General features: G+C 36.4%; 1 protein-coding gene across 2 annotated transcripts in view; it reads left to right on the top strand.

Moving 5' to 3' along the window:
• CYFIP1 (cytoplasmic FMR1 interacting protein 1) overlaps positions 1 to 16,321 on the top strand; it is a 148,373-nt gene that overhangs the window by 45,994 nt on the left and 86,058 nt on the right. For both annotated transcript variants that reach the window (XM_001366092.5, XM_003341824.4), the window contains exons 2-6: positions 6,195 to 6,318; positions 6,885 to 6,974; positions 8,158 to 8,235; positions 9,889 to 9,990; positions 11,530 to 11,711. In XM_001366092.5, coding sequence (XP_001366129.1) covers positions 6,202 to 6,318; positions 6,885 to 6,974; positions 8,158 to 8,235; positions 9,889 to 9,990; positions 11,530 to 11,711 — 569 coding nt within the window. In that variant the 5' untranslated portion in view covers positions 6,195 to 6,201. The remainder of the gene's footprint in view (positions 1 to 6,194; positions 6,319 to 6,884; positions 6,975 to 8,157; positions 8,236 to 9,888; positions 9,991 to 11,529; positions 11,712 to 16,321) is intronic.

Raw genomic sequence — 16,321 nt, 5'->3', positions numbered from 1 at the left:
CTATGTTATCTTGAATGTACCTGATTATTTATGTGCTGTTGCTATCCTGAGAATTAGGGTCCTTTCATATTTTTTATGTTTTCCTAATTATCTTCTTTGTCGAGTCCTAGAATATTAAAGTTGGATTGGTCAAGTGAGATAATGTTAGCAAAGTGGCCTTTTTTATTTCTTTAGTTAATATTTGTGTATTGTGAGTGTCTGGCACATAGTATATAGAAACTTATAAATACTCCAATCCTTGGATGGGGTTAAGTCTGCTTTTTATCTTACAGACAGTAGGAAACTGAGGCCTTAAATGTCAAATAGACTACTTATTTAATGCTAACCATTACATAATTCAGAGACCCCAGTTTGTATTTTTAAAAATTCATCTTTTATTAGAGACAATTTGGTGTTTTTTTCCATTTGTGAATGTCATAATTTCTAACTAGGTAATACTTTTTTCTTCCAGATGACAAAACTTTTCAAGCTGTCCTATACCAAAGGTTCTTAAGCTATGTTCTTCTGACCCCTGGCAGGTTACATGAAATTAGATGGAGAAAATTAACATTATTTTTACTAACTCTTGCTGAAATTTAGAGTTTCCTTCCATTATTTACAAATATTCTAAGTTTGTGAAAGGGGTCTCTAATACACAGTATTGATTCTAAGACAGAAAAAGGGTTTTAGTTTTTTTTTTAACCAAGCTGCCAAAGTGGGTCCAAAAAACCCAAACAACTAAGAACTGATTGTGTTGATCTCACTGCAGTCTAGTTTCTGTACCTCTTAACTTATTATCAACCGATAGAAAGGAAATGAATGACAGAATCAACAAACACATTCACCTAAACAGGAAGATTCTTCTTCCTTATTCACATCTTGGTTTTGTGGTGAATTCAGGAGGAAAAGATGCCGAGGCATGGAAATGAAATGGATATTTTCTTAAAATAAGCATCACACTCTAACTAAAAAAACCCCAATTCCTCCTTTGCAACACTTCCCTCTCTTGAAGCTCAGAGTGCAAATATTTAAATATATTTGTGCCCTGTTTTGCATTTACAGTTGATGTTCAAAGCAGCCATCTGCATGTTGAAGTAGGAAAATATATGAAAGTCACTAATGGCCTTCAGCAGATGGACTTTCATTTTAGAACAGGTGCTTGGGTTGGGAGAAACATGTTTTTGCAGTGAAATTACGTTAAAGATATTTTAGACCACCCAAATACATTCTCTTTTTCTTTTGTATTGCACAGGCTGATTACATTTAATATGAAAATACCCTGAAATTTGGGGAATTTTTTCTTCTTCACTCTTCTACTTTTTCCTTTGATTGCTAGTGCTTGTGAACATATTTCATTTATTTCCCTCAATATTTCATTACATATATAGAAGTCTAGAATTAGATCTGTAAAAGACATTAATACTATGATCCACCCCTATTAAAAAAACAAACAAACCCTTCCCTCCCCTCTTAGAATCAATACTTTATATTGATTACAAGGCCAGAGAGGGGGCAAGAGCTAGGCAGTAGGGATCAAGTGACTTGTGAAGGGTCATACAGCTAAGAAGTGTCTAAGATCAAATTTGAACCCAAGACCATCTGTCTCTAGCCCTGGCTCTCAGTACACTGAGCCTAGCTGTCCCCCATCCCTCCCTCATTTTTGAGATGAGAAACTGAAACCCAAACAGGACTTGTTTGAGGTCATATAGCTGGTAAATAGCAGAGCCAGCATTTGAAGCCCAGCCTTCTGACTCCATCTAAATCTGGTGCCCTTTCCACCATATTCCACCTTGTTTATAAAAAAGTCTACTCTTAGGATAGGAAATATTTTAAATAATGCTACAACATAATTAAACCTGAAGGATCAAGGGACTAGGGCAGGTATTTTATTTTAAATTTATTTTTATTTTTTATTAACAGCATAAAGAATAACTGAAGAAATTGTACTTTTATTTTTTTCAGGTTCTTTTTTTGGTCTTCTTTTTTAATTTTGTTTTAAAAATCTTTTTCCATGGTTACATGATTTCTGTCTCCCTCCTCTCTTCCTTCCCCACTCCTGGAGTTGACAAGCAATTTCACTGGGTTATATATATATATTATCACTCAAATCCTATTTCCATATGTAATAATCTTTTAAAACCAAAATCCCAAATCATATACCCATCTAAGGGAGTGATAAATCATATGTTTTCTTTTGGAAGGAAATCATACTTTTAAAAGATGCAACAGAAAAAGCTTTAAAAATATGAGTATAGGAGGGGGAGAAGGATAAAATGAGAGGGAATCCTCATGACTGTTCTTTTGTTTTTGTCTTAAATGTTTGATAATGGAAGAAAATTGGTTTGAGTGAAAAACTGAAAAGTTCTGTAAAATATGGAGGGACGCACCCTGCTTAAAAAGTTGAGAGGGGAAGGAGCATCATTATTATTAGTGTGACTAATTGGCAAGCTCCATTAATAAATTTAAACTATAACTTCATGTACCTTGTTCAGTGGCATGCCATTGAGAAATGTTTCTGTTTAGGTAAAATGAGGAATGCTTCCATTAACAGTATTTGCTGAACTGTGAGATTTGCCTCTTTTGTCATTCATTGCCTGCATCTTGCCTTAGAGCAAGGAGAAGCAAGATGGTTAAGGAAAGCATTCATGCTGTCTAAGAGCATCCAAGTATCCATTTGATGGAATTAAGAAATTACAGAAATTGTAAGAATTACAGAAAAATTGCCCCTGTGATTGCAAAGATGCGGAGGATGTTAAAAACTGAAAGTTTGTGGCTTTTACCACTAACCAGTTTTTAATTCACTCAAAGTTTTTCATGCTTTAGGTTGTTAGGCTGTGATTTAATCTTGTAAACTTTGTGGTTCTGAGATATACTCTACCCACCTACCCCTCCTTTAGTTAATTCTGATCTGAAAACTAGTGATTTACATGCAGCACTAGAAAATGTGCTGATGCATCTTTTGGGGGTTCATACCATGTACATAAAGTAATGTTCTAGGGGTTGAGCAGTGTCCCGCTGGGGCATTTTGATTTCTTGGCTATTTCGATGTTCCAAAGAGGCAATTTATTTCTCCTAAAGATTAATTTTCCTTTTAGAATTGTAATTTTTCTCTTTAAAACGTTTTGGAATCAGCAGAGGTCTGTGGAGTTATTCGTTTTTACGTGTCCCAGTATTATCCCTCTTGCTGATAAATATAATTGCTGCAGTGCATGCATTTGTCAGCCACTACAACATTCCTTTAGCATACAAACCTCTTTTGACCCTGAGTGGAGTGATGGCTTCTAACTATGTCTCATGAAGCTTGAAAATGATTTCTGAATCTAGTCTAAAATAGGAAAACTTTTGCTGAGCAGTAGAAGCAAGAGACGGCATAGATTTCCATGTTATTGTCTTCCTACATTTTTACCGAATGGATGCTATAGACATAAATAGATTTTATACTGTACTTCTATTTTATAATTTGTGTATGTGTTCATGCATACAAATGCATTCCTAAACCGTGAAATAGATGTTTCCTTTACACGTTTATTGAATTAACATCGAATTACACATTCATTGAAATAAACATATCTATTTCTATTTATCAGATGTGTGTGTATGTATATACATACATATTTCTTTCTTTTTTTTTTTTTTGGTTTAAAACAATTTTAATTACATTTTACAATTACCCCTGAAAAATATAAGAAAATATCAGATAAGTTAACAAAAGGTAAATAACAGGTTTTGTAGGAAATCTCACATTACTGTAAATTATATTACAATGTGTAGAATCATTGTATACATACATATTTCTATTGATCAGAGTTGCTGGCCCAGGAAGGGAGGTTAAATCTTCCACTAAGTTATAAGTTTACATGAATGAGATTGAATTCTGGCTTCTAAAAAGATGGCACCAGTTTGTTCTTGGGATCTCTGAATCATGTCCCAACCCCAGAATAGCACTGCTCCCTTCTTTTCCAGATGGGCTCTCCAAATTGGGCTGTTCTTCCTAGGAATTCTGGGACAGTTATTTAAACAGAGCTTCGCTTTGCCTTTTGCTAGGATCTTGCTAAGCACTCCAAACGATTTTAAAAATATATATTTTTTTAGAAGACATTTTTCTGTGTTTACATGATTCATTTTCTTTCCCTCCCCCCTCCCAGCACTGACAAGCAATTCCACTGGATTGTACAAATGTTGCCACTTGATACCTATTTCCATATTATTCATTTTTTGCTCTAGAGTGATTTTTTTAGGCCTAACCCCCAAGTCACATACCCATATATACATGTAATAAGTGATGTCGTGTGTTTTGCTTCACAAAAGATTTTTTTAAAAGTCGCTCAGTCAACAAGCTTTTATTAAGCATTTACTATTTGCCAAGTTCTGGGGATAGAAAGAATGGCAAAAATAGGCTTGACCCTAAAGGAATTTGTTATTAAAATAATGAGGTAAATGGAAACTATATAAAGGATAGATGAGACATGTGATAGAATATTAGTGTGCCACAAGAAATGATGAGCAGGATGATTGTGTAAAAACTTAGAACTTTGCCATAACAAACAGTGAACTGAGTATACCCAGAAAAACATTATATACCGCCACAGAATTAATGCTGGTAGAAGAAACCATGAATGCTACCTCCAGAAAGGGAACAGAAAGGTGAAACACGAAAGACTTAATTTATTATTTAAAAAATATTTAATATTTAATTTTATTTAATAAATTAATTTAGAATATTTTTGTATGATTACAAGACTCATGTTCTTTCCCTCCCCTTCCCTCAGTCCCCTCCCGTAGCTGACGTGTAATTCCACTGGGTTTTACATGTGTGAAAGACTTAATTTAGATGGACATGTTGATGGCCCTGACAATATCTTCTGTGATGCTGAGAGAGTAACGGAGGGGCTGGGACCTGTGGAGGGCACTTACTCTATAGATATGAAGTAAGCTAAACATAGGAGAGTTTTTCTGACTTCATTTGTGTATAGTCTTTGTATATGGAAATGCTTGTTTTTAAAATTTGGAATAGAAAATTTTAAAAATTAAATAATTATTTAAAAGAGGGGGGGAAGAGTAGACAGGAAGTAATCTCAAAGGCATAGTCATTATCAAAAGGTGCAATAGGCAAGGGTCTCCTGCAGAGTTTGGGAAAGGAAGAGGTGAAAGAGAGGGGGCAGAACTTCCTAAATGTAGGAGATTCCTAAGTGCTCATTGACAGATGCTTAAACATGACAGTACATGTAACTCCAGTTGTGCTCTCCCTCCTGGATAGCCCTAGAACTAGGAGGACCTGGGTTCGGCTTTAGGAGTATGCTCACTGGGTGACCCTATATTTAATTTTGCATGCATTGGATAGCTCTCTGGGCCCATAATTTACAGAGAAGGTTCTGACCCACATGCGTAGCAGGATTTTCCTTATCCAGAGATTTTCCTATACAATGAAATCACAGATCCATTTCCTATCCTTTTCCTGAGAAATGAAAAAAATCAGAAATTCATGGGAACCTGGGAAAATCTGAATGAATGGGACAGAATAAATAGGGACAGAATAAAGAAAAAAAAAGGACAGAATAAAATAAGCATAATCAAGAGAAAATTTACATAGACTATGATGATGAAAATGGAAACATCCTAAGAAGGAAATAGAATTGTCTACAATCGATTAACCAGTGATGGAAATCCAGAATGAAACATATATTCGGAAATGACTGGTGTGGAAATTCAGTTCACTTTTATGATGCATCTTCTAAAAAACCTTTACCTTCTGTCTTAGTATCAATTCTAAGCCAGAAAGGCAATTGGAGTTAAGTGACTTGCCCAGGTTCACACAGCTAAAAAGTATCTAAAGCCATATTTGAATCTACATCTTCCCAACTCCAACCTGGCACTGTATTCATATGTGCATATTTGCTACAAGAGTTTTGCTTTTTCCATTTGGGAAAGGAAAGAAAGTTAATTCTTGTAAATTGAAAAAAAAATCAGTGAAGGTCCTAGAAAACGGATATTTAGCCTCACAAAGGCTGAAGACTTATTTCAGAATGTTGTATACATTGTGAGAAATGGTTACTGTGTTGAATTTTTTCCAGTTGTTTTTTTGCTTGTTTAGTAACCCTTGCCTTCTGTTTTAGAATCGATACTATTGGTGCCAAGACTGAAGAGCAGTAAGAGTTAGGGTATCGGGATTACTTGATTTGCTAACAATGTGTTTCATTTTTGGGGCTGTGTTTCAGGATCAAGATGACTGCCCAAGTGACCCTGGAAGATGCTCTGTCCAACGTGGACCTCCTGGAGGAGTTGCCACTGCCAGACCAGCAACCCTGTATCGAGCCCCCACCATCCTCTTTGCTCTATCAGGTAAGTGATTGATAAATTGTTATAGAGCTTGGACAATTAATATATATGAGGCACCAGGGTAGAGATGGGGCAGTCAGGTGGCACAGTGGAAAGAGTACTGGGTAGATTTGGGAAGGCTTATCTTCATTTCAAATCTTGTCTCCGATACTTACTAGTTGTATGACCCTGGGCAAGTTTCTGAACCCTGTTTGCCTCAGTTTCCTCATCTGTAAAATGATTTGGAGAAGGAAATGGCAAAACACTCCAGTATCTTTGCTAAGAAAACTCCAAAATGGGGTCATGAAGAATCAGACGTGACTGAAAAACAACTAAACAACAGTAAATTATGGTAAAAAATACTGAATTTGGAAGAGTAATTCTGGGTTCCAGGTTGTTTGGATACAAGCCTTTTTAACTTCCATCTCAGTTTTTTTGTCCGTAAAATGAAGATCTCACACTATGGAAATATTATTATGATGTTTTGTGAATCAAAAGCAAAAAGTAATTACAATTAATGATAGCAATAATGCTATTTTAAATAAATCTATCATTTTCCTCCTAAAGCTCTAATTGCTTTTTCTTCTCAGCCAAACTTCAACACTAACTTTGAAGACAGAAATGCATTTGTCACAGGCATTGCAAGATACATCGAACAAGCAACAGTCCATTCTAGCATGGTAATTTATCTGTGTATATTTATTTACCTCTTGCAATAGAAAATCTAAATAGTGAATAATGGATTTTTGAAAGTTACCTTTCTCCTTCTCCCCATTTTTTGGGGTATTATTTCTATTGATGGGTGATTAGGAAAAAAGGGACTTAAAGAAAATTGATATCATTTTCACCAAGAAGAAAACTACATAATGAGAAGAATAGACTTATAATTAGTTCTCTCATTCACTTTATTCCTATCTTCTTCAAGTGACCCAAATACTTCGTGCTTTTTTCTCTTGTTATCCTGGTGGAAAGCCAGGTTTTATTTTTGTTTTCAGTATCTGTCTCCTTTCCTTATAAAGCAAGGGCCAGGTTTGTTTTTTGTTTGTTTAACTTAACTAGTTAAGTTTATAGGTATTACTTAGATGTAAATGTATGTTTCTTTGGAAGTCAAATAATGAAAATCCATTGTTGTACAAAGCAGCTTTTATTTTGATTTATCCGTTCTGCTTCAAAACTGAGCTCTGCCTTGGTTAAAACCTTATTTAGTGGAGTTAGCAAGAGTTTGTCCTAGAATGATAGGAGGTAGAAGGTTTCCCTGCGCGCCAGAGGCTGTCATTCCATTTAGTAATCTAGTGGTATCTTCATTTTCATCTAAGTAGGTGCTCGAGCTATAGGAGAAGCTTGCTGAAATCAAAAGATTGAAGGGAAGGCTGGATGTGTCCTTCTCTAGATGGAGGCAGGATTTGATGACAAAAAAAGTAAATCAGTCCAATTTAGTTTTAATATATAATTATAAATGTATAATTATATAAAATAAATATATAATGTATAATTATATAATAATACACAAAATATAATAATTTAATATATAATTAAAATATAATTATAATCATATATGTATTTAATATATAATTATAACTATATAAATAGTTATATTATTTGCCATGTTACATATCCACATATATGTTTAACCTACCAAGCCATTTTGGCTTCTGAAACTAACCCATCTGTTAGATTTTGACATATATGCCTTTTGGGTCTCTGTATTGAGGCCTCTTAAGAGGAGTTGGTTTCATCAAATAAGAGTTTCAGTTTAGTTAAAAGAAAGACTCACTTATTTCTATACGTTAATTTTTTTTTAATTACCCATTCCTCTTCATTTTGGGATTTCTTGCCAAAGCTTTCCCTTGTCTCTAATTGTAGAATGAGATGTTGGAAGAAGGTCAAGAATATGCGGTCATGCTGTACACCTGGAGAAGCTGCTCCAGGGCCATTCCTCAGGTAAAGAAAAATTTAAATGTCCCAGTTCCTATAGACTTTGTATCTCTTTCTTCCAGCTCTATCCAAGGTCTCTGCTTCATCCATCATACAAGGTAACTAATGGCTGCTGAACTTGCATTTATTCATTTATTTGTTTTTAATGTTATATTTATTTTTATTATCATGCAAGACACAATTGCATATTGGTCCTTATAGTAAGAGCACACGGACACAAAACCGAATCAAAGCATGAATGCACTGGTGTGAAAGATAGTCTGCTTTGATTCGCATCCATCCGACTCTTTAACAGTTCTTTGGAGGTGGATAGCATTCCCCATCATGAGTCCTTCAGCATTTTTCCAGATCATTTTATTGCCACACAAATGATCATTGGGCAGTATTGTTGTTATTATGTATAATTTTCTCCCGGTTCTGCTTATTTCACTCTATATCAGTTCATGTAGCTCTTTCCAGATTTTTCTGTTCATCATTCCTTAGAGCACAATAGTATTCCATCACCATCACATGCCACAATTTGTCCAGCCGTTCCTCAATGATGGACAGCTCTTCAATTTCCCATTCTTTGCTGGCACAAAAAGAACAGCTATAAATATTTTTGTACAAACACGTCCTTTTCCCTTTTTTATTATCTCTTTGGGACACAGACCCAGTCAGTAGTATTACAGGATCAAAGGGTATGCATCGTTTTATAGCCCTTTGGGCATAGATGACCGTGTATTTAAAATAATTATGTAGCAGTAGCTCTAGATTAGATTTAAGCACAAGCTCAGTAGGGTATGAAGGGATAAAACCATATGGCAAGACTCTGGTAGAGAAGCATTTTCATGGAAGAAAATTAAAGGGGAAAAATGAGCTCAATAGCCAAATACTAAAGAGTTCAGGGCAAAAGAGAGAAATCTAAACAAATAGGAGAGGTTTCTACTAACTAGGAGTGTCTAGTCACATTGATCAGAGTTCTTAAATTTTTCAAAGATCAGTGTTGCTGTTGTAGAAATTGTTTTCCTGAGGGGACATGTCTGAGGAGAGACTCTAAACGAACACTCTAATGCAAATACTAACAACATGGCAATGGGTTCGAATCAAGAACACATGTGATACGAGGGGGAGGAAAAGAAAATGATCTTTGTCTTTAATGAATAATGCATGGAAATGATCAAATAAAATATTATAAAATTTAAAAAAAATTGTTTTCCTAGTTCTTTTTGCTTCATTCTGCATCAGTTTATACAGATCTTGTCAGGTTTCATTGAAACCAAACTAACAAATTCTAAGTGACAGCATGTATAAAGGCAATAAAAGATATATATAAAATAGATAAAAGGTAACCTTAGAAAGGAAGGCATTTATAATAAGGGGAATCTGAAAAGGTCTCTTGCAAGACCTGATGCTTGAGTTGAACTTTAAGGAAGCAGGAATTCTGAAAAGGGATGGCAAAGAGAAGGAGGGAACTTGGGGTACCCACCAGTGCAAAAGCAGAGAGATTGGAGACGTACTATGTTATGTGAGAAATAGCAAGTAAGCCAGTGTGGTTGGATTGTCAAGAGAATAAAGGGGAAGTAATGCTTAAGAAAATCAGATATATATTTAAATATTAAGGTATTCCAGGGAATAGTTCTTATAAAAAAATAACTGTCATAACCAATTTTTCTCCAGGTCAAATGCAATGAACAACCAAACAGAGTAGAGATTTATGAGAAGACTGTGGAGGTGCTGGAACCAGAGGTCACCAAATTGATGAATTTTATGTACTTTCAGGTAAATAACAGAAAAATAAGTCAATTGGATTGTGTATGCAGAAATGCTGGCAAACTTATAATTCCTACTAGATTTGCCTTTTAAAGTGTATACAAGGGGGCAGCTAGATGGCTCAGTGGATTGAGAGCCAGGTCCAGAGATGGGAGGTCTTGGGTTCAAATCTGGCCTCAGACACTTCCCAGCTGGTGACCTTGGGAAAGTCACTTAACCCCCTTTGTCCAGCCCTTTACTGCTTTTCTGCCTTGGAACCAATACACACTATTGATTCCAAGATGGAAGGTAAGGGTTTAAGAAAAAAAAATGTATACAAACACAAGCTCTTTGGCTGATGAAAATATGTTAGTAACAAGTAGCTTTACTTCTTAACGGGACTTAGGAAAATGGGGAAACCAGTATATATTAGACAACTTTTGAAAGTTTTTGCTTACCTCTTCAGAATAGCTCACTTCGTGCATACAGTGTCTCACTTCTTGTTTCTACACTGAGAAACTTCTCATTTCCTAACTCATTGCCTTTTGGACTATTCCTCATGGTGCAGAATCCAAATATCTTGTCACTTTTTCAGGTAGAGCACTTTAAAACCTTTTTCTCTTTTAAGTGGAAACCTTTCACCTAGAAGGGACCTGTTTTTATTATTTGATTTAGATAAGTATTCTTTGCCCAAGGATTTTTGCCATGAATTTATTGTGAAAGGCAAAAAATTTTTAATTGGCGTAAGGTAGTGGTTTTTTTTTTTTATGGGCTGAGTACTTATAAATAGTCTTATAGTGTATGTACAATTGACTCATGGGTTGTCTATTCAGCCCTAATCTTTCCCCTGAGCTTCAGTTCCGTATCACCAGCTGCTTATTAGACATTTCAAAACGGATGCCCTGGAGGCAGGGCAAATTCAATGTCCCAAACTTAACTTCTTATTTCTCCCTTCAAATTTTCTGACTTTTGCTATTTTTATTGAAAGCGCCATCAATTTTTTTTATCTTTTTAAATTTTTTTCAATTATATGTAGAAATAATTTTTGACAATTGTTATATGACATTTTGGGATTCAGATTCTCTCCTGCCCTCCCTACCAGACGCAGTACATTGTCTAATATGTTATACCAGAGGCACCAGCATCCTTCCAGGCTCCAAAGTTTGAAATCTTGGCACCATCTATTCCTCTGTGACCGTCCACTAGGATGTGTTTCATTCTTGCCTTTACCTCATGGAATTCTTAGTTTTCTTTTCAATTCAAAACGCCATCAACCTTCCCTGATACCCCCAATTTGTAGTTCCAGTTCCTCTGAAACTAGCATACGTTTATTGTGTGTGGGTGTGCATTTTGCCTTCCTCGATGCAGTGTAAAGTTCCCAAGGAAGGATAGGTTTTATTTTTGTCCGTATTTCCAGAGCCTAGCATGGTACCTGGCACATAAGGAGTCCTTACTAAATGCTTGTTAGTTGATTTATTATTCCAAAACAAATGCTTATCATAGTAAATATACAAAAAACATTATTCCATCAACTTGACAATTTTCCTCTTTGTTATTGTCTCTCTCCAGAGAAATGCTATTGAACGTTTCTGTGGGGAAGTGAGACGTTTGTGCCATGCAGAGAGGAGGAAGGACTTTGTGTCTGAAGCATATTTGATCACCCTGGGCAAGTTCATCAATATGTTTGCTGTGCTGGATGAATTGAAGAATATGAAATGCAGTGTGAAGAATGATCACTCAGCATATAAACGGTGAGCTCCAGCTTAGAGTACTTGTGCGTGGCGGGAGCCATTGTTATATCATGGTAATCATTCTCTCACTCTCTGTCTATATCTGCCGGTCTCTCCCTCTCCCTCCCTCTCTCTTTCTCTTCTTTCTCCCTTTCTGTCTCTCTCCCTCTCTCTTCTCGCCCTCTTTCCTCCTCCTTCTCCCTCTTCCCCTCCTCTGTCTCTCTCCCTCCTTCTTCTTTTCTCTTCTCTCTCCCTTTCTCTCCTTTTTCCTTTTCTCTCTTCTTTCTCCCTCTCCTCTTCCTCCCTCTTTTTCTCTTCTTTCTCCCTTTCTCTCTCCCTCCCTCTCCTTTCTCCCTCCACCCTTCTCTCTGTCTCTCTCTCCCCACCCCCTCTTCCTTTATCTCTCTCTCTCTCTTTCTCCCTCCCTCTCCCTCTTCCTCTCCTCTTTCTCTTCTCTCTCCCCTTCTTTCTCTCCCTTTCTCTTCTTTTTCCCTTTCTCTCTTCCTCCCTCCTTCCCTCTCTCTTTCCCTCCCCCTCTCTTTCTGTCTTCACTCCCTCTCCATTATCTCTCTCCCTTACTTTCCTTTTCTCTCTCCCTTTCTCTTCTTTTTCCCTTTCTCTCTCCCTTTCTCTTCTTTTCCCCTTTCTCTCCCTCTCCCTCTCTCCTTATCTCTCCTTTTTCCTTTTCTCTCTCCTTTTCTCTCTCCCTCCCTTTCCTCTCTCCCTCCACCCCTCTCTCTATGTCTCTCTCTTCCCACCCCCTCTCCCTTTATTTCTCTCCCTCTTTCCCCCTCTCTCTCCCTCTTCCCCTCCTCTCTTTCTCTTCTCTCTCCCCTTCTTTCTCTCCTTTTCTCTTCTTTTTCCCTCTCCCCCTTTCTCTTTTTCCCTTTCTTTCTCTCTCCCTCCCTCTTCCCTTCTCTCTCTCCCTCTCCCTCTCTCTTTCCTTTCTTTTTCCCCCTCTCCCCCCCTTTTTTTTGCTCCCCCCCATAACACGTACATTTCCTTCCATGTCAATTCAAGGATGATGTCATCATCAACATGTATTTATTGATCATATGCACACACACAAGGCATGAAGTTCCTAGAGAAATAAAAAAACTACTGCCCTACAGGAACTGATTGATAAATCATAAGGAGTATATAATTTGAAGAAACACAGGCAATGTTGAGTTCTGCAATGGGATGGATTAGGCATCCGAAGGCTGCTTCTTTAAAGGGGTGACTAACCATAGTCTTCAGTGTCCCTCAGTATCTCTGACTCTAAAAAGAAGATTTTTTTCCATTTCTGACAATTTACGTCCATACTCCAGGGGCTACACACAGGCCTGTGCTACAAATAGCAGGAATTAAGCATACAATAAATGTATGTCATTATTTGCTGACAACAGATCTTGAAAATGTGCCATGTAGGAGGAAGAAGAAGAAGGAGAATTCTGAACCGAAAATAAAATTGAATTTAAAAAAGAAAGAAAATGTATTAGCTATACATTGCCTTGGGTCATACAGATAGACTTCTGAATTTTAAATAAAATTGAATTTTAAAAAGAAAGAAAATATATCATTATATACATTATATACATTGGGGGTACTCATGTACTCACAAGACCATAAAGACACGAATACATGTCTTTTCTCAGGTAATATGTTTGCTTTCCTAATTGTTAGTGAATTATTGTGGAAAAACTCACCTTAAAGGGAGTGTATTATATTTTTAAGAATTCAGAAGATTTTTGAAAAAAAGGAAGGTAAAGACACATACGATGGCAGCAGCTGGCATTAGCATGCCTTTGGAAAGGGATATAAAGCCAGGAACCAGCGAGGATAGGAAAGAGAGTGATATGGAAATAAACTTGTTAATAGGGACCGTGTAACTATAAAGACTGAGCTGTTAATTGTAATAGAGTTTGCTGTTCTTAGCTGCTGAGGTTTTTATGAAAAGAAGTTCTGTAATCCATCTATACTCCATGCTAAGCACAGCACTGGTTGTAAAGAGGAATTAGGAGTGTCAGGCTTTAATGTCTTCACGTCCTGTGACGTCTGCAGTTTATTTTTTAGAACCTTTGTAAACATCTGTGTTCTTTCACATAAACACACTTGAAGAGTTGGTAATAAAAGTGAGGCATTTTGAATGCTTAAAAATGAGCCTGTGGTCTCATGTCAGAGATGATCCTGTGAGACCTCTCATTTTTAGAGTTTGTGACACGACTACAGACCGATTCCTTTAAGAAGAATCCACAAGATTTATTGTGTTTTTTTGGAGGGGTTGGAGAAATACCTTCAATCCTTTTAATCCCTTCCTATAATCTTCCAAAAAGTGTAATTCTAGATAGTATATTATGTAAATTTAATGTTTTTTTAGTTGTTTTTGTTGTTGTTAAGCATTTGTGAAATGCCTACTATGTGCTGAGCACTGACTTTCACAATAGAGTAAGAGGCCGTACATTTTTGTATAAAAAAACATTGGAATGGGTTAGGAGACGTGGGTTTTTAATCTTGGTTTTGCTACTTTTTTCACAAAATTACTTTATTTCTCTACTTAGAAGCACTAGTGGCACAATGGATGGAACTCTGGGCTTGGTGTCTGGAAGACTAGAGTTCATATGTGGCCTCATCTTAACTAGCTGTGTGACCTTGGGCAAGTCACTTAACTGCAATTTGCCTCAGTTTCCCTGTCTGTAAAATGGGAATAATAATGGCACCCAATTTACAAGTTTATTGTAAGGATGAGATAATATTTGTAGGAGTATTTAGCATAATGCCTGGCACCTAGTAGGCTTTATATAAATGCTTATTATGTTCCCTTCCTTTTCCCTACTCAATATCTTCATCTCTCAGATTAAAAGGAGGGGTGGAACAGCTGATCATTCAGTTCCCCAGTTCCCTCACCTAACCAGTTGACTTTGATTTGGGAGGATTCTTGGAGCAGCTTCAACTTTTGCTACTACTAGGCCGTCATCTTGGCCCTAAAAGCCCCAACCAGTTGATTTTGAAATGTGACCCAGTTTATTGTAGTATTGGAAGCTTTTATAATATTCTTTTCCCAAAGAGCTATGTATGTTCGTTGGGAAAGGAACTGTGACCAGAAACCATTGCCATATCTTATCATTATAGTCCCAATTGTGATCATTATCACCACGGCAATTCATGAAATAAAGAAAAAGATAAAATAATCTTTAGCCCTCGTAGCCCACTTTTCTCGTGATGCCTGAGGCTTAGGATACCCAAATTCATATGGTTTTTAGATGATTTATAAATACTTTGTTGTTGGTGGTGCTGTAAATGGGAGAACTTTGTCCAGTGGATATACTAGAAATGGAATCATTTCAATCAGTAAAAACAAAACTAGAAAGAAAACGGAAGTTAGACATAAATGGAAGAACGGCTTCCAAAGTTCGCCTTGGAAAGGCAAATAAAGGAGTTGGCAGAGATGGTTTTATAATGTATCTATATAAAAGAAGACACATCACTGCATGGGCTATTTAGTTGTCTTGTATGATGTGCATATATTCATACTTCACAAAAAGAATACTATGAAAATAATTGTAGCTTATATGCTAACATATGCTAGGTAGATAAATTGTGTGAAGTGCTCATAAGATGTTCTACATTAAAACAACTTTTATACTTGGGTAGTCCCTGGCTCCAATTCAAAGAAAAGCCTAGGTAAAAATGGCCAAAAGTGTTGGGAAATAGTTTAGCAGTAAGGATTAAGAAACCAAAGACTAAAAAAAGCAAGTCTCACAACTATATATCATGATTATTACCTTCAATAAAATAATCAGGAAACACTAGATACATGTAATATTTATATTATATTTTAACAGGAAGGAAATGGTTTAAAATTTTTTTTCTTATTTTAGAATTTAGAATATTTTTCCATGGTTACATGATTCAAGATCCCCCCACACACAATCTTTCCTCCCCCCTCCTGAATCTGACAAGCAGTTCCACTGGGTTATACATGTCTCACTGTTCAAAACCTATTTCCATGTTATTCATATTTGTAGTAGAATGATCTTTTAACATCAAAACGCTAATCATATCCCCAATGAACCACACATTCGATTATATATTTTTCTTCTGTATTTCTGCTCCCACAGATCTTCCTCTGAATATGGATAGTGCCATAAGTCCCTCAGAATTGTCCTGGGTCATTGCATTGCTGCTAATAGAAAAGTTCATTACGTTCGATTGTATCACAGTGTATCAGTTTCTGTGTACAATGTTCTCCTCGTTCTGTTCCTTTCACTCTGCATCACTTCCTGGAGGTCATTCCAGTCTCCATGGAATTCCTCCACCTTATTATTTATTCCTTTGAGCACAATAGTATTCCATCACCAACATATACCACAATTTGTTCAGCCATTTCTCAAATGAAGGGCATCCCCTCATTTTCCAATGTTTTGCCACCACAAAGAGCGCAGCTATGAATATTATTGTACGAGTCTTTTTTCCTTATTATCTCTTTGGGATACAAACCCAGCAGTGCTATCAAAAGGCAAAGGATCAAAGGGCAGACAGTCTTTTAGTGCCATTTGTACAATATTCCAAATTGCCCTCCAGAATGGTTGGACCAATTCACAACTTTACCAGTAATGCATTAGTGTCCCAATTTTACCACATCCCTTTCA

The sequence above is a fragment of the Monodelphis domestica genome, chromosome 8 (genome assembly GCF_027887165.1).
Source record: "Monodelphis domestica isolate mMonDom1 chromosome 8, mMonDom1.pri, whole genome shotgun sequence".
NCBI lineage: Eukaryota > Metazoa > Chordata > Mammalia > Didelphimorphia > Didelphidae > Monodelphis > Monodelphis domestica.
This window is presented reverse-complemented; position numbering and strand designations above follow the sequence as displayed.